Below are 19,506 nucleotides of genomic sequence, written 5' to 3' on the forward strand. Positions count from 1 at the left end.
CTTATTTTTATCCTGTGTCGTCTCGACCGACTCTTATAGACTTCCTGTAGTACCCTTCCAATTTGAATGAATGAGTGAATGAATGAATGAAATTTGGGTCATATGGTATTTATTACTTTGATTTATTCTCATATGACCACCATTTTAAGATGAATTGTAGAGCGCAAAAAGAGTGACGAGACTGCAATGGTTAACGGGTCGAGAGAACTTCCTGAAGAATGGTTGCTCCACAGGTAATAAAAATGGTTTTCTACAGGCAATTCCACCCAAGACCTAAGGAAAATCTCTCTTATTTTAGGAATGGAATGGAATATAAAATTTAGGCCAAAGGCCTTGCGCTGGGACCTATGAGGTCATTCAGCGCTGAAACGGAAATTAAGAACAAAAAGGTCTGAAAGGTGTAACAGGAAAAAACCTCGCAGTTGCACTAGGAAACAATTGTTTGGAGAGGGTGGAAAGTAATATGAAAAAAAGATAATATGAACGGAGGTACAGTGAAATGAATGAAAGGGGTTACAGCTAGGGGCCGAAGGGTCCCTGCAAAGAACCTTCGATACTCGTTCCACCACATCAAGAACTGGAGATTTACCTGGTCGAGGCTCTTCCCTGTGTCGAATCTGAGAGAAAGAGAGACTAGTGCCAAAAGATTTCTCAGGTGCCGATGACCTTATCTCTTAAATGACAGATCCGCATTTAATAGAAGAGTCGCAAGACATGATAAAAACCGTTAAACCTGGAGTTCACGACGCATGTTATCGATTGCCAAGCAACTCGTGGGAGCATCAACCAAAATATTATCGGCAAAATTTAAGAAAAAAAAAAGTAAAATAATGCGGCACTACGGCAGAGTTCCAGGAGGTAGTTTCCTCATTCCGATGTTTGTTAGGGTGACTGCTCATTAAAGTCTGAATGCACTGTCATGATATTTTCCAAGAAAGTGGCCCATGTGTAGGGGGGTAATCCTTGAAATTTCGGCTATGGTCTGGTTTCCTTGTTTAGATTATTATTATTATTATTATTATTATTATTATTATTATTATTATTATTATTATCCAGATGAACCATCTTAATATGGAACAAACCCACATGGGCCACTGACTTGACATTCAACCTTCCAAAGAAAATGGTGTTCATTAGGAAGCAAGACAAGGCAAAGGGAAATACAGAAAGAATATATCTCACCTAATAAAAAAAATAAATTATTAAATAGATACAAATGTATTAAAATTCAAGGAGAATAGCATTAGGGTAGTAATGCATTGCATCTTCGCTTTCCTTGGAGGTGTATTGGCGATAACAGGCCAAATGATTCTGATCCTGGGCTAGATACCAGATTCGTACGGTGACAAAGACCTCGATCCACAATAAGGAAACCAACTTTCACTCAACTATTGGCTCCTTAAGTTGCTGTAATTTAGGCTGGCCTTATGCCGGCACGGGCTGGTGTTTCTATAAATAAAGCCTTTCACATAAACATATTTGACTGGCATAAGCTATCATAACTCGTCATGTCTTCAGATTCAGATATTGTTGTGCGTCATCGGAAATGCATTTGTGGCTCTTATAATGTGTTCAGTTTCTTCATTATTAGCATATGTCTGTTGTATAATGTGTCCAATTTCTTCATTATCAGCATATGGCTATTGTATAATGAATCCAATTTCTTCATTATCAGCGTATAGCTATTGTATAATGGATCCAATTTCTTCATTATTAACATACAGTGTCCGAAACCATTTACATGTTCTATCTCTCATGAAAAAAAAAAGGAGACTAATCTTCATCTTATGTAGGCTACAGGCCAAACCCATTTAAACGTTTTATCTCATGTACAAAAATAAAAACACAGGAAAAAAATCTTAATCTCTTTTAAAAGTGTCTAAAATTAGATGCTCCTCGGGGGACGAAAACAGAACGAATAATTAATATGGGAGAAGGTTAACGAGACAAATTTAGTCATCCACATCAATTATTACCTCAATCATCGCCCATCATTTTTGTATGATGCTATGACCTTTCTTCAAAGCGATTTCGACGGCTGTTTTAATGTCCGGTGGGCTTCCCAGTGATGGTTTTTGGGCGGTTTTCACCAAAAGACTGGACTAAACTCATCACTCTTTCAAAAAAAAAAAAAAAAAAAATGTAAATTATGTTCGTGGTTATTGGATGACTGTCGTAGGACGCGCCTGGTGTAGCGGGAAAAGAGAGAAGACGGGAAATGCAGAATTGAGCGTTCACTGCTCCGTCAAAATGTTTACCACCAAAACGGGAGGGCCTCCTAGAGGTAATCCTCGCTCCACTGAGGTGACCGCGTTCATAAAATATTCACAAGAAATTCTCTCTCTCTCTCTCTCTTTCTCATACGCTATATATATATATATATATATATATATATATATATATATATATATATATATATATATATACCAATATTTATACATAAATATATATTCATATTAATATATATATATATATATATATATATATATATATATATATATATATATATATATACAGTATATATGTACAGTATATACATAATGTATGTGTGCGCTTCTCTCTCTCTTTCTCTCTCTCTCCAATAATAAGCCGCCATGCCGGTGGTATTTTAGGGGTGGGTGACTGGGTGGAATAAGGAAACTGGTACACAGGCAGTGATCCAATTTACACACACATCACATGAAGGGGTATTTTTGGGAAGATGGCGCGCCACTACCTCCCGTTAAGAACAAACATAATAACACACGCACATACACAGGACATTACAGAGAGAGGACTTAAGACGTCAACAGTAATGTAATGGTTTGGAGGTGGGTAAATGATGGTCGTATATAAAACTACCATAACAAGGTCTTCATATTTATTTTTTTATTAAGAGAGAGAGAGAGAGAGAGAGAGAGAGAGAGAGAGAGAGAGAGAGAGAGAGAGAGTTCTGTGAATGGATAACTATACTAAAGTATTTATGAGTAACGTTTGTAAATGTCCTATATATATATATATATATATATATAATATATATATATATATATATATATATATATATATATATATATATATTGCAAACAGTGCTGAGTTCTTGAATGATTTAGAGATCTTGCTATAGGTAGTGAATCAATCAACATGCCACTTAGAGCTTTTACATGTAGATACGAATATTGATGAACTTATTATTATTATTATTATTATTATTATTATTATTATTATTATTATTGACAATAAAGTTCAAGTTGTTATCAATAAAACCCATGGATACACAGTTCCCTATTTTAAAAAACAACACCAATGTCCCTTCCACAATCAAATGATTTACTCATTATAATATATATATATGTATAGGCTATATATATATATATATATATATATATATATATATGTGTGTGTGTGTGTGTGTGTGTGTGTGTGTGTGTATGTATGTATATATGTATATATATATATATATATATAGTATATATATTAGAGGTCGTCATGCCTTGGCCTGTATTCGTGGTCATGGTTTTATCCAGATGCTTACGTCCCCGCGCTGCCAAGATAGACCGCACGAACAACGAACCGGGTGACAGCCTCGATTCTTATATTCTTATCTACATTAAACACAAGTACCATGCCGTAATCAGTAAAACTAAAAATGTGGCTACTGTTAACCGAATCAACGTGGAATACTGCGATGTAACTCTCGGTACAGTTTACGGTACAACACAAACTACGGTTAAAAAGCTCCGCTGGCAGAACTTTGGCACGGAGCCAAGTAAATGGCTGTCATCTCCCACCAGTTGCGAGCGTCTATTAATCTTTCATTATGAATTGCCGGTGCATAGGGCGGGGGGCCCAGGAGGAGGAGGAGGGAGAGAGAGACAGAGGAGGATGACAATTCTTTCCAAATGCAATGAACCTCCTGCAAGTTCATATGCTGTCACCGGAGTATGATCTCTCTCTCTCTCTCTCTCTCTCTCTCTCTCTCTCTCTCTCTCTCTCTCTCTCTCTCTCAATTTCCGCTATTAATAAGAAAGCGGCAAATGATGAGTGACCTCACTGTTTTCTCTGTATTCTCATTTAAACATAACCGTATGCGATTCATGAAACAAAATTAAGCATATTTTTATGTACACCATCCATTTACTGTAGTGGAGAAAGATAGATAACAATACATACTCAATGCTACACAGACAGAAAAATATCGGTGTATATTCCTTATACGATACTCAACACAGTTTTACAGACTTGCATACGCAGATGAGTCGATAGACAGATAATATACAAAACTGTAGCCTTTTAAATATACTCTCCACTTACAGTCATGAACAAAATCCTAATAAGAAATTAACTGGCTAGATAATAGGCAAGCATCCTTGAAATTGGGCCTTATATCAACTGTTGCAGAAATATGAAAAGCTTCAATACAGTGAAAAAACGATAAAAAGGCAATAACTACGTGAATATCATTTACTTTTTTCCTATTGTCATCTGCTACAGTATTGTCTTTGCAAAGCAAGGTCATTTTGAAAACAATTGTTGAAATTTAACGTTGCAGCTGTCTAACGCATTGCACTTTTACGAAGATGCAGCTCACCACCACATACTCAATACATTTCCTATGTTAGGTACTAGTTAATTGAGGCCGATTAAAACACCTGTTTTTAACATTAGTGTATCGATTCTTTCCTTCATTCCACTCTTGCATTACAGGCAGGATATACAGTTCCGTTATTCTTACCGCGCGGACACTGACTCCCACCGAATCCCACTATCTCAGTCCTCTGCACCGACGGCGACTTCGTCTTCCTCCAGCGACTACTTGACTCTTAAGACGGCCTGCTCTGTGTTTGATACATGTAAAACTTACAGAAAGCACCGAAAATAAATTCAAATACGTAGCCTCGCAGTGCCAACGGGGAAAATGACGCCATTCCTTTACTAAGCAAAAATACGAACAGGTAACATCTGTCGGCAAAGTGGCCATCTGCCACTGCAACTGACCACCATGGAAACGAACTCCAGGTTGGAAGAACGGCGCCGAAAGAATCCCAGAAGGCCTACCTGGAGTCGAACTTGGTTCCATCTTGTAAAGTTCCCGTGTAGTGCATGGTAAGCATATCTCCCTTTTTGGACGGATTTTCGCACGATTCGGCCCTGGATAAATGCTCCACCTGTAGCTCGTCGGCGTAGGTAAGAGCCACAAGGGTGAGCAAGAGGACACTACTACGTCTGGCCATGCTGGGAATCGATTCCACCACTCCTTACCACTCGGCGTCACTTCACTGAGTGTCTGTCTGGTCGGGCCGGTTCGCTCTCTTCTAAACTCTCTACGTGCCGGGGAGGGGTCGGAGGCCTCTCCCCTTCCTCCATCCCAGGACACCTAGTGCACACAGGCTGACTGTACAACGACGTCACTAAAACCACCCGAAGGGCCGCGTCCGCAACGTACATGACGATCTGCCCCGGAGTTGACTTCGTTTGTAATGCACCCTCATTGTTTCTTTATTTCACTGGAGCTTCGTACTGCGACTTATTGAATGCTCAGCTGAAGTCGGTTGCTTGTACACTGTTAAAATACAGCCTTTTAGATGCAAATCAAAGCCATGGTTGTCTCACGCGATCGTAAAATCGTAGCCAACAAATAAGGGATCATAACGTAGTCACATAGTGTAGCGGATTCCTCTGTACACGTGTAAAGTAGGCAGGGCCTTCCTATGACACGTAAGGATACCGCAACCAAAAAGAGCCTGCTAATTTAGGAGTTTTTTTTTTTATTTTTTGGTGAAGTTTTATGGCCAACTATATGTTTTCTTCGTACAAATGGTCCTATTCAAAGCATGCAACATCATTCGAAAGCTTCGTTAAAAACCAACGTATGGAATCCCGTAATGAGCGAACACTACGTTGCTCGTCTTGGTGAAAAGAGAATCAGATACAAATTACGTTTTTTCGCATAAGAATCAGATGCAAATTACGTTTTTATCGCATTCAAATCTTTATAGTGAAATATGTTTATACCAAATTCACACACACGCGCACACACACACACACACACACACACATATATATATATATATATATATATATATATATATATATATATATATATATATATATATATATATATATATATTTATTTACAACTGCAGTTTCCTCGAAACATAATCTAAAACCATTAACTTAGCATGATCTGATAATCTTACCGCTCATTACCCTGAGACCCTCCAATTTAATCTTCAATTTCGATTATATCTGAAAAGATGGATAACCGAAATTGCTATATTTATTTATTCATGTCTTTATTATTAATAATTTTTCACATTTAAATATGCGTGACTTTGTCGCTAGTCTGTTTCACCTATGGCAAACGTATTCAACAGTATACATGCATACATATATATATATATATATATATATATATATATATATATATATATATATATATATATATATATATATATACACACACACACACACACATATATATATATATATATATATATATATATATATATATATATATATATATATATATATATATATATATATATATATATATATATAACCTAACGACACACTGGCCACGTGTCATATGCATTGGGACCTGTCCCCCAACTGGCTGTACTGTAGGCCTAAGAAACAGGAGATCAGCGCCTGCGCTATGAGCCTACAGAGGCCCAGGAGGATTTTGACTTTTTAACTTTAATATATATACAGTATTTATGTGTGTGTATGTATGTATATATACATATATTATAATTATATATATATACATATATATTTATATATATAGTATATATGCACATATATAAATATACTGTATGTATATATATATATATATATATATATATATATATATATATATATATATATATATATATGTACATGTGTGTGTATGTATTTTTATATTTATATATAAATACACACGGAATTCAAAACGTTGGTTTTTTAACGAGGTTTTCAAATAATATCGGAAGATTTGGAAAGGGACGTTTGTACGAAGAAAACTTACAGTTGGCCACAAAACTTCCCCCCCAAAAAAAAATCCTAAAGTAGCAGGCTCTTAGATATGCTTCGAGAAAACCGCACAGTGACTGCAGTTGAATCCTACTGAGACGATGAAGTTGCATTCACGCCCTGAGCAGTAGGCTACAGCTCGCTGGAGCCACTTAGAAAAGGACAAGGTCGAAATGAGCTACAAGAAATTGTTTTAAGTTTTTGCGGTCGTCCACAGTGCTCGTCTCAGTCATTTAGAGCGAGTCCAGAGGCCCACGCCAGGCCGCTTCTTTCGTGTGACACTTAACTACTCTTTGATATTGTCACCGTATCTCTGTGGTACCCGAAATCGACCGCGATCTGAAAAATCCAATGTCTTTTTATAGGCCTAAGCGGTGATTTACGGTTAGTTTACTGTGGTGTGTCGCGGTCGAGGCGTTAAAGGGCATCCTCATCTCAAAAGAGACATGCTGGAACCCAGAAAGGTGAACGCCTTTTGGAGCAACTTCCAACGAGGGGGTTAAAAGACATAGAATTTAAAAAATGAATCCATTTTATAACATATTTCTGGTTTCGTGTTTCTGCACTCCAATAGTCATGAACAAAATCCTGTAAGAAATTAACTGGCCAGACAATAGGCAAGCACCCTTGAGACTGGACTCATATCAACTACTACAAAAATATCAAAAGCTTCAATACAGTGAAAAAAAAAAAAAGAATGAAAGGGGCACAGTAGGTCATCTCATTCGCTCCCAGAGCACCTGAAGCTATTGTTATCTCCTTAACTGATCAAACTTTCCCTGACTGGAAGTGGAATGCGTCCGCTCCTCATTGTCACTATCATCAATCTTCCCACCAGGTGTTTTGCTTCCACGTAGCTCAGAGTATAGTAGTTTCTTCATTTACAACTGCTTTTTATCGGTGTCAGTTAAATAAGCAATTTCTAGCGACTGCAGTAGGTTATAAGTATTCAGTGAAGTCTATATATGTTCTTCTATGACGAAATAATTGTTTATCAATGAGAATTTCTTCATGGCAGCCTACAAAAACGTGCTTTTGTCCTAACCGCCAATGAACTTTCTTTAAACAATTCATCCCTGAAGAAATAAATCACAATTGTGTTTCTCCTCTCGCGAAAGAAAATATCTTCCAATTTAAGAGTGGTTTATATTTTTACCGTTTCAACAGCTTAGCCTCGCGCGCACCTCGTTTGGCTGAGTGTACAAACATCCTGTTCTGAAAAATCCTGATGTTTCCCGTATACACACGTTCTCTGCAACGATGTTTAATGACAACACTCTGTGAGTTAAATTTTGCTTGTCAGTTTTGTATCATACCCGGTTTTCGGAGGGAGAGCAACTTTCAGCAATACAACAAATATTTTAAGTCCTATACCAAAGTTTTACGAAATTTGGCGAGCTTGCATTAAACATTTCACTTCTTAGAGAACAATGAATCTGAAGAAATTATTGTATAGGTTCCTTTTCTTGTATCACTTTTGTATATTTAGACTGTTAGATCTAAAAATTTACATTTTAACATGTCATTTATATAAGCATACCCATTCATACATTGCAACTGCACTTATCATGTTAATATACAGTAGTTATAGTGTTCAGCGGTCCTCTTAATTATCTGCTATGCCAAATACGGCATTGGGCTTCATTTTAATGATGATATAAATGCGAAATTAAACTCTGTGTCGGTGTAAATTTTGTCTGCTCAGGAATTCGTCTTATTGCTTGGAAAAGCCGTTACGTTTTTATCCTCCCTGGTGCTTATAACTCTTCTCCCTGGAGACAGAGACAGAGAGAGAGAGAGACAGAGAGGCGGGGATGAGGGGTATGTTATAATCACCAAAACAGCTTCTCCTTTCGGAACGAACGCTAAATATCCCCAGCCGATATCACTAGTAGCTAGTTGTGTTTGGCGGAATGAAAACTCATCACTGCAATGGCTATGCTCCTGTATATTCAGCATTCTTTTTCCATTCACCGATTGTACGATCGTTAATTCTATTGTCCCGTTAGTTTACAACATAATACATCTAGAGATGCCAAAATGGCATTTTTGGATATACTGTATATTTCGATGATACAGTTTGCTCTCCTGGTGTGGACTAGTTTAGGTTTCTCGATTGCCTAAAAAGTGTTCGTAATGTTGTTGTTAGGTTACAGAGGCCTTATGCCAGCACAATTCGCAGCTCTTATGTCTCTGTTTGTCTTCCATGACTCTATGATGACTACCTCATATCTTAAATATATATCCCTTCTGCGATAATTAGCACAATTTTACAGCCTTACATAGACAGATGGGTCGATAAGACAGATAATATATTAAAACTGTAGGCTTTTGAACATACTCCACCTGCAGTCATGAACAAAATCCTAATAAGAAATGAATTGGCCAATTTCAAGCAACCTTGAAGTTGGGACTCATCAGCGATTGTAGGAATATCAAAAGCTTCAATAAGGTGAATAAAAAACAACAAAAGAAGGTAAGAACTGTGTGAATATCATTGACTTTTCTTCTGTTGCCATCTGATATAGTCTAGCTTTTTCAAAGCAAGATCATTTTGAAAATGATAGTTGCATTTTCACGTTGCACTTCGTCCGAGATTCTTTTGGACGCTACTCGACGTCCCTATAGTTACTGGTAGAGGAATCCAGGTGAAAAAGTTACAGGAAAATAGTCACATGAAAATAAATCACATTAATCTTTCCTAAATAGTGACCCCAAAGGGTTTTAACCCGGCGTGTATCCACTTTTGAGGCGCGTTTAGTACAAGCCCGCTAGGGATTACCGTAAAAGACATAAACAAAAGACTGTAAATTAATGCGATTTTTTTCCCTGTGACTTTTTTCCTAGCCAAAGTGTGATTTTATTTCTGTGGCTTTTTTTTCCCGTGACTCCATTACTGGCCAGCGAGTAGGGACTTGGCGTCTCAGTCCCTTCTTACGTGACCCTAAACAAAAGACTGTAAATTAATGTGACTTTTTTACCTGTGACTTTTTTCCTAGCCAAAGTATGACTTTATTTCTGTGGCTTTTTTCCCGTGACTTCATTACCGGCCACAGAGTAGAGACTTGGCGTCTCAGTCCCTTCTTACGTGACCCTTCATTCGGAGCGTCATAAGCAACGTTATGTCAGAGTCCCTGGAACCCTGCAGTTGAAGGTGCTTGACGAAAACAGATCAGAAACCAGACTTCAAAGTTTGCCTTATATTTGCCTGATAAAGGTCACCCGCCGGTGCTCTCGATAATAAAGCCGAGCTAAAAGTGAGCAGGCTTTGTAGAGTTCCCCTTTAGCCAGATCAAAGGGTGATGCTGAAAACTCCGCTCTATTTATCTTTGATGACTTTTTGAAGGAGTGTCCATTTGCAAGGGTTCGGTCGCTTTTGGAGACGGGCAGAGAAAAAGGGAGAGTGAGAGAGAGAGACATAACCTCATCCATAAAAGTAAGTCCATTTTTTAGACCTCACACTTCGTTGCTATTTAAAGTTTATTGCTGATAAAAAATACATGTTTCTTTCTCATTTAACCTTTTGAAAGAGCGTTAATTTGCAAATGTTCACCTGTTAGAAAGAGAGAGAGAGCAACGACTTACCCTCGTGAATAGAAACAAATCCTTTTATCAAACATGAAACGTCTAGGACTGTTTGTGGACAGTAGCCATTTTGAGTGAGTGGCGCTCTCTGCTACACGTTATTCGTAAAAAGAAAACTAATGTTATAAATAGAATTATACGGTACAAGGCTTGGCAAAAAAAGAAACTACAAATAATAAAACATTCCCTCTCTTTTCTGCTAAGAAAATAATACTAAATAAGCGAAAATTTCATTTTCAGATTATTTGAATATTCGCTTTTCCTTTATAAACACCCCCCCCACACACGCATATATATATACATGTATATATATATATATATATATATATATATATATATATATATATATATATATATATATATATATATATATATATATATATATATATATAATTTATATGCATACTCGTATATATGTGTATATGTAAGTACGTATGCATGTATCATCGAAAAGCAAATATTCCAACAATTTTTTGACGAATTTTTCACTAACTTAGTGTTATTTTCTTAATAGAACAGAGAGGGTTTAATACATGTTTGTATTCTTATTTATTGTTTTTTTGCCAATATATATACTTACATATACACATATATACATATGTATGTGTGTGCGTATGCATTCATGTATGTATATATAGTCTATGAGCATGAAATTAGTCGAAAGAGAACGAGAGAATTGGGAAGATGAAAAAGACAGGTATGAGCAGACCTGATTTTCGACTAATTGTCCCACGTCAGAAAGCACTGGCGTTATTTAACATGCCAGTTATTTTGTGTCTCAAGACATCGGTCAGTGGCGCCGCTTTGGGGGGTCCCGGACCGCCCCCCAAAAGCCAGATGCTTGACTCCCCCAGTTGAAATTCCCTATGTAGCTAAACTTTAACCCTTAGAGTATTTGATACATTTGCATATAGTAAGAATTGAAAATTAAATAAAAATTGAGCTCTATAATTTCAAATACAGGTTTGCTAATTACTAATACTATTATTTACCTTCATTCACGTGGATATTTACATTCGAGAATAGTATATTTTACTAATTGCAGGACTGGTAAATTAGTTTTGTGTAATTTTCTTTGCCCCCCAAAAAAACATCTTGGCTCCCACCCACTAATGGAATACCAGCTACGCCACTGACATCGGTCAGTTTATACATCACGCAACGTAGGTGCCATCGAATTAATTTATCGGCTAACACAAACACCATAAATTCGTGAATTTTCTCTCGCACGCACCTTCAAATTAATCTGTCAAAGATCAGAAACACTAGTAGAATCGGTCTTGTTCATCACAAATACTAGTCGATTCACCTTAAGTAAATCCATATTTAATTATCACAAAACCAGTTTACGCATTTATCATCTATTACACACAAAGACATACACGCACAACAATAAATTAGCATATTGAATGCCACCCTTCCCCTACAAAACATATTACAGTAATTTTTTACTTAGTTGATCACATTTACTAACAAATTCACGTATTATTTATAATTTACCCTAATAACGGCTCATCATACTGTACTGTATATTTCAGACACCAATGAATTTCTATTAATTCGTCGCAGATCCCAGTAAATGCATTTACAGCAAACGCCAGTAAATTTGCATTTCAAAAGCTGCGCCCTTCCCTTCCCTCCCAAAAACGCACACCAATAAATTATTTCTTTTCTTTATACGAAGGCCACCTTGTAAACCTTAATTCTGGCATCCAAATCATATGGCGACAAACTGAAAAAGAAAAAATTATCCTGAGTCAAGTACAGAATAACCTATTAACAGTAGCAGAAGTAAGGACAAGTCTCTGAAACGGCTCTTTACACATTCTCTGCAATGTAGGAATAGTAGATTAGAAGCTAAGCCTTTGCAAGGGCTCCATTCGATAATTCAGTCATCAGGCAAAGATAGCGAAATGGTACGTTTTAGCGATTGTTCGGTTTAGATTAAGCTGGCTTATGCGAGCATGGGTCCATATAGCTGAATGGGGTCCAACATCTTTTTTCAGAGGACTGATTTGCGTTCTTCAAATTCCTTTGAGCTAAGTTATGAACAATATTGTACTGACTTCTTTGATTACAAGCCACACAGTACAGTAGGAGGTGTTCAAAATCTTTGTTTTCATTACGTGATGACAGTTTGCTTCTTTTTTCTATTCCCCGCATGGACGTAGCGCCGTCAGTGCACCTCACGTATAGTCTACTGTAGGCATTTCTTAAGGTTTCTTTGCAGCTTCCCTTCTGCCCCTAGTTGCAACCCCTTTCATTCCTTTTACTGTACCTCTGTTGATATTCTCTTTCTTCCATCTTATTTTCCTCCCTCTCCTAACAATTGTTTCATTGTGCAACTCCTGCAAGGTTTTCCACCTGTTAAGCCTTGGGTAGTATAGGACATGATGTCGAATGCACTTAGGCCGAAAGACAAGAGGCCGGAGACAAGAAGCCGAACGAACTTGAATACGAACGGACAGAAAGAGGAATGGACATGATGCCGAATGGCCAGAATTCCGAATGGACAAAATGCCGAACAGACATGAGGCCGAATACACAAGAAGTCGAAACAATCTTGGGTGGGTCGTAAATTAGATAATTACCACAAACCTTCAAGAGATAATTACCAATTTCGTTAGAGGTAACGATGAAAACAATTTCCTTTTCTATTTGAAATTTACTATCCACTGAGTTTGAGCTGCACGAGGAGTAAGAAAGCTTCTTCTAAGTGGTTATGCCTGCGTTGTGGATAAAAAGGTTAATAACGCTACATATTGGCGGTGTGAAAAACGCGGATTGTAGCGCTAGACTTACAACTGGCTGTGATAAAGTACAAAGCAATGTGTGTGATCATTCTCATCCGCTTGATGGGGCTCGTAATTCGGTTTTTAAAGTATTGGACGGTATGAAGAGTAAAGCTGAGCATTCGGAAGAAGTTACAAACACCATATATAATTAGGAATGCAACGGAAGAATTGCCACTTAGTGTAGCTGGAGCCCTGCCTAAGAAAGAAACACTTGAAAGAATCAGACGACGACCAACAAAAGTAGAAATGGTCGAAGCTTTGGACATAACAACGCGAGGAGAGAACTTTCGGATGTATGAAAGTGACGCTCTTGTTGTTATCTTTTCTACAAAAAAAAAAATAAATAAATAAAATAAAATTGGAACTCTCATCAAAAAAGCAAACGTGGTTTGGAGATGGAACATTCGACTCTGCCCCACTAGGCAAACAATTGTATACTTTGATTACGATTTTTAATTCATGATAATAGTTTACATATATATATACAAATATATATATTACATTATGCTTTATTACTTGTAATTAATTTCACTTCATTATTATTTTATGACTTTCATTGTCTTCATTAATATCTTGTGAAAGAAAGTTGTAAATAATGGTTTTAATTATCTATCCTATATCTTTGGAGAAAGAAAGTTGGAAACAATGGCTTTAATTATGTACCCTATTCCTTTCGACTGCTTATATATTCAGCATCTTGTCCATTCGACTTCCGGTCAATTCGGCTTCCGGTTAGTTCGACTTCCTGGCCGTTCGGCATCAAGTCCATTCTCCTTCCTGTCCCTTCGACTTCTTGGCTTCCGCCTATCGACTTCGGCATGAGTGCATTCGGCATCGTGTCCGCTCACGAAGCCTTGAAAACTTTTTACTCTGAATTTCCTTCAGTGCTGAACTATCTTTTATCATCTATTCTATATATTTTCCATTCGTTAAGTTCTAATGCATTTTAGTCTAGACTTAATTACGTCATGCTGACTTTTCTGTCGTGTCACGCCAGGTTTCCTGTTATCGTCGAATTGCAGTCTTCCATTCCCTTTTTTCACCATATCCTCTACAGAAATTTTATATATATATATATATATATATATATATATATATATATATATATATATATATATATATATATATATATATATATATATAGTAAATGTATATGTGTGTGTGTGTTTATTTATTCTCTCTCTCTCTCTCTCTCTCTCTCTCTCTCTCTCTCTCTCTCTCTCTATATATATATATATATATATATATATATATATATATATATATATATATATATATATATATATATATATATATACATAGTACTAAAGTTCCTCCTTAACTCTTCCAGACTTTTCTTTCTTCTTTGCTATATTTGAAAGTCAGAAGGCTATGTATAATTATCCAGACATACCCTGCGTCCAAATTATCAAAACTCTAACTCACCTTTGCCAAGGCAGTCCTGATTATAGATACAGTTTATGCAGTGATTATTTCTGTCACGTACAGAAATAATCACAACTGTGCTCGAGGCTGGGTTTTCCAAGCGCCACGTTGACTTACTTGGCAAGAGAAATCCCATGATTTTGAACCACGGCAGTGAGCAGCGATGGACTGGAAGTAGCCTACCTGGGGTTTTCTAAGCTGGTGGGAATGCGAAGTCCAGAATGAGAAAAGATTAGATACAGTTACAAAGTATTACGCTACAGAGATGTAGGCATAGTCCTCTGCGCACTTCTACTGGGATATAGAGCTATAAACAACCTCACTCGTTCCAAGAGCTTCAGGCAATTGCTTCTCGAATATTTTAAAGGCGGCAGCGAAGGATATCAGCTATGAGCCTTTGCTCTACCCGAGTTTAAATTATTTCGGAATTATCGTCTCTCAGAATTTGAAATATTCGTACAGAATATTCATTAAAGACTGTACCTTGAAAAGTAGTGCGCTGGTTTGAAATAACTGAATACATCTCTGTTACAATCTAGGGTCTGGTTAAGAATAACGATGAAACTGATGAAAAAGATTAAACAAAAACTTAAGAATAAAAAAAGGCTAGGTCTTGATCCAAAGATATAGAAAATACAGTGAACAACAATGAAAGACAGGGTTATACACGGACTGAAGACAAAGGAAAGAAAACATTACTTTGACTGAACGACCGGTAACGCTACCTTACGATTTGTTTGTTATATCTTTAAGATACCTAAAGTGTTCCTATCAGATTTCAATGAATGTTACGAGAAATGCAAGTGCACCTAAGGAATATGGCTAAGAGCCATTAACAACAACGTAACCTTCTGAAAAGATATATGCTCCTTATGTATATATATATATATATATATTAGCGTGTGTGTGTATGCATGAATACAGAGTAACTAGATTATAAAAAAATGACTCATTTAATCAATAAGTTTCTTTAGGATATACAGTACACAGCTGATGGCAGAAACACTTCTTGATGAATCATTTTCCTAATCTTCTCTCTCTCTCTCTCTCTCTCTCTCTCTCTCTCTCTCTCTCTCTCTCTCTCTCTCTCTTTTGAAGAGCTGCATGATCAATCCATTTACAGCACTAACACCATCGAATGGACCTATATTCAGGACATGTACAGATGGGAATCGTTTAAATGGCGCAATGAATCAAAACTTGATTTGATATTCATGATTTAATTACCCATTAGAAAACATATTTGCTTTTAATGAACAGTGACTAAATGATTTACTGTAACGATAGTAATTGCTCTTCAGAAAAATATGAAGGTCCAGTTACAGTCTCAGGATTTTTCGTGTTTATTTGGCATCTGTGAACATCTGATGATAGTAACAGGTGGCTCCGCTAAGTACCACTGCTCATGGTTGGCGAGTTCCTACTTCCTCAGCGCTCACTCCACAAACACAGTTGCGGGCACGCTATACTATTCGCGTGAGGTGCAGAGCTTTATTCCCTTGTTTTTTACAATTTTAATCGTATTTTTAGTTTTACTTTATCCTATAGTACTTCGAAATTTTTATTTTAATTCTTGTCTATTACACTTTTCTGCAACAATAACCCCGAAAAATTAGAGATGTTTCTAAACTAGTAGGCCTATTACGAAATATTTCCACTATTAACCCTCCCCTTTTCATTTCTTTTTCCTTTTAACTGAGGCAGAGCCATGCTATTAGCTTTGACATCCATCGGTTCCCAGGTTAACAACATTCTTAATTTTCTTTGTAATTTTGCCAGGACGTGTGATCATGTAGAAAACCAACTTTCTGAAGGGTTTCCCATAACTTGCATGAAATACCACGTGAAGCAAATATGCTTCTTGGAGATAAGTGTAGTTGATTTATGAAGTTCAGGCATTCCAGCCATGCACTGGGGCACTTTTGGCCATTCAGCGCTCAAGACAGACAAAAGGAGTTGAGTGGTTAGACGAGATAAAGAGACCCAGAAAATAAAGGAAATTGAATATAAGGAGTTAAAGGTGGTACTTGGAGAACATCCTGCAATTGCACCAAGAAAAAGCAGTGAGAGGTGTTGGACAGCAGGGATGAAGAAAGGAATCGGGAATGGAGGTAACGAAAAGGGCTAAAAAGTGAGTACAGTTAGAGGGTGGTTGGGGTGGCCGCAGTGGCACTCCAAACGGCCTTGAGTAATGCCTACGGTATGTCACGTGAGGTGTACTGACAGCACTACCCACACAAGGTCTAGAGAATATTCTGTAGACCTTGTACCCACCTACGGTGAGATTAGACTAGTGGTCCCCATAAATTTAATCAGGATGTTAACACTGATGATGAAGAATGTGACTGTTTTTGGATTAGGATGGATTTTCAGATAGTTTATTTTTCAGGTCAGTAGAGGGTGAGAATGAGAGACATTTGACTAGACGTGCTATTCCATCCTCTTGAAAGGCTATCCTATATCTAATTCAGAGGGGAAAGCATGTTCCCAATCTATGACAAGGGGGTTCATGAATAGGATGATCCTTTATCTGATTCACTGCATTTTGAATCTGAAGAGTTTTGTGACAAGCTGACTGCTGCATCTAATGCTTAATAGTATACGTTTGTAGTATACCCCACAATTCATTGGATTAAAAGACCCTTGCAAGGGACCGGGTCATTGTGCTAATCGCACAATGTCCTGGAGACCGAACACACACACATACACACATATGATAAATGACTGAGCCTCCTTTCCACCCACATGGGAGGTAGGGGGATGACTTAGCAGGTGGACTGCAGAACTCCTCAAACTCTATCCCTATCTCACAGACTGGATGAGGTCGTGTGTACTGCGAAAATCTTAAATTTTCAAGCCCAGAGCAAGAGGTGAACTTTGGACCAGGTACTAGAAAGTCACCGGCGATGTGATACAGCTATCACATATTTTAGGTGCCTCTGCTAAGACCTCTGGCGCAGCTGATTATGCTGTAAATTCGAAAGAGGGTTAAAGTCACTTGCTTGTTAGTGAGTCTAGATTTGTCCTACAACAAGCTATTCGTACCTTAGAACTAATTGCTTCGAACAGTGCATGCAATTAAGTCTTTGAAACCAAATGATGGCCAAAATCTCGTGTCTTGCATTCTCCGGGAATGAAGTAGAAATTATCCTCTTTTGGGTCAAAGGTAATGCGTCCAGAGTCCCTTATGCTCCTTTCAGAGAGACTAAAGTAAAGAAGCTAATTTTCCTGTTAAATTGTGTATATTCTATGGAAAACACACCAAACCTTTCGAGGAAAAAAAAGTTGAAAGACAACTAGTTTTGGCTACCTGGCTCTGAGTGACTCAGTAATTGCAAGTATCTTCAATAAAAGAATATTATTCGTTGTTTAAATTAACGACATAATCGCTTATCCCAGTCCAACTCCTTACCTCGCCCATTCCCCTCCTAGCGCTGATGTTTCACCGTAAGTTTTGTTTAGTGAAATCCAAGTGAGTGGGTCGCCATGTGTTGAGCTTCTTTCATAAATGCAATAAAAGTAGGAAGATTTTTTTGGGTATGATGTGTCTGCTGGCAAGACCAGCATGTTTCTTTTATGAAGAATGGCCCTCTTACCAATGTTATATTAATTTTTTCCCAGGCGAATTTGTTTAGTGATGGAACGCATACTGGTACGGTCTAAGGATTGCTGACCATCTAACACACTGCTCTTGACTGTGATGCTTAGCACTTCGCCTTATTTCTCCTGAGAGTCATTTATCAGCTTTGGCGACTGAACATTAGCACAAGTCTCATCACTATTGTGGCTTTGAAATTGCCAGTGTCATCACATGAGACATTTTAGTTACCAAAGCTAAGGCAGGTCAAAATGAAATCAGTTCTGTGTCAGATGGTCACTAAGAATTGTATAAAATTAAACAAAAGTTAGGCTAAGGGCCAGTTGTTTTAAATCCTGAATGCTGTGATTCATATTCTCTTTTTAATGAAAAAAGTTCACAGTTCCTTTTAAGTACTAATTATGTATGCACTCACGAAATGCGTGCGTTCTTCATATTTTTAAAATATACAGATTGATTGTTGGTTGATCTCTATGTCGTTGTCTAAGGACATACAGCCATAATTTTTCCCAAAATGATCAAGTCGATTATCCACAGGAATTTAGATCCACTTTCAGGGATAGACTACTTAGTGAGGTGAGGCCAGTTGAAGGAACCATTAAACGACTTCAGCTCGTGAGAATCCTGAGGAAGTTCGTGACCAAACAAAATGTCATCAAATTTTCAGTGCCTGAGCAAAAGTTCAAAGATAACTGAATACCTTGCTTCCCTCTGTTTGACGTCTTGTCGCACCTATCAGTCCCAGGTAAATTGTGCAGTATAGCTGTGGGCCTTATTAACAGTAAAAGCTCAGCTCTTCGCACAACTATCTGTTTTTTTCCGTGCACAAAATTGATGAATGACATACTTGAACTACAGCAACATTTTGAAACAACCGTAAGCGAAGCATTTTGAAAATTATTTTCAAATGGGAAAAATGTATTAATGAGAAAAGAAAATGGTAGGCCTATCAGATGTGAAAGAATGATAGGAAGCTAAGAAAACAGGAACCCTTCACGAGTGGTGGAGAGTTGAAACTATTAAAAAGGTAGTGCAGTGGGACCAAAGGCTACTCGCGCACTCGTCTAGGTTGTAATCCTCCTTAGAGCTAAGGATGACTGTTGTAGGGGTTGC

At 37.4% G+C, this 19,506-nt stretch overlaps 1 protein-coding gene across 1 annotated transcript in view; it reads right to left on the bottom strand.

Moving 5' to 3' along the window:
- The window catches only part of Fkbp14 (peptidyl-prolyl cis-trans isomerase Fkb14), a 39,731-nt gene extending 34,073 nt beyond the window's left edge, over nt 1–5,658 (bottom strand). Inside the window, exon 1 of the mRNA XM_067117359.1 lies at nt 5,035–5,658. Within this exon, the coding sequence (XP_066973460.1) occupies nt 5,035–5,210 (176 nt within the window). The 5' untranslated portion in view covers nt 5,211–5,658. The remainder of the gene's footprint in view (nt 1–5,034) is intronic.
- Nucleotides 5,659–19,506: the final 13,848 nt, after the last annotated feature.

Source organism: Macrobrachium rosenbergii, chromosome 15 (assembly GCF_040412425.1).
Source record: "Macrobrachium rosenbergii isolate ZJJX-2024 chromosome 15, ASM4041242v1, whole genome shotgun sequence".
In the NCBI taxonomy this organism is placed as follows: domain Eukaryota; kingdom Metazoa; phylum Arthropoda; class Malacostraca; order Decapoda; family Palaemonidae; genus Macrobrachium; species Macrobrachium rosenbergii.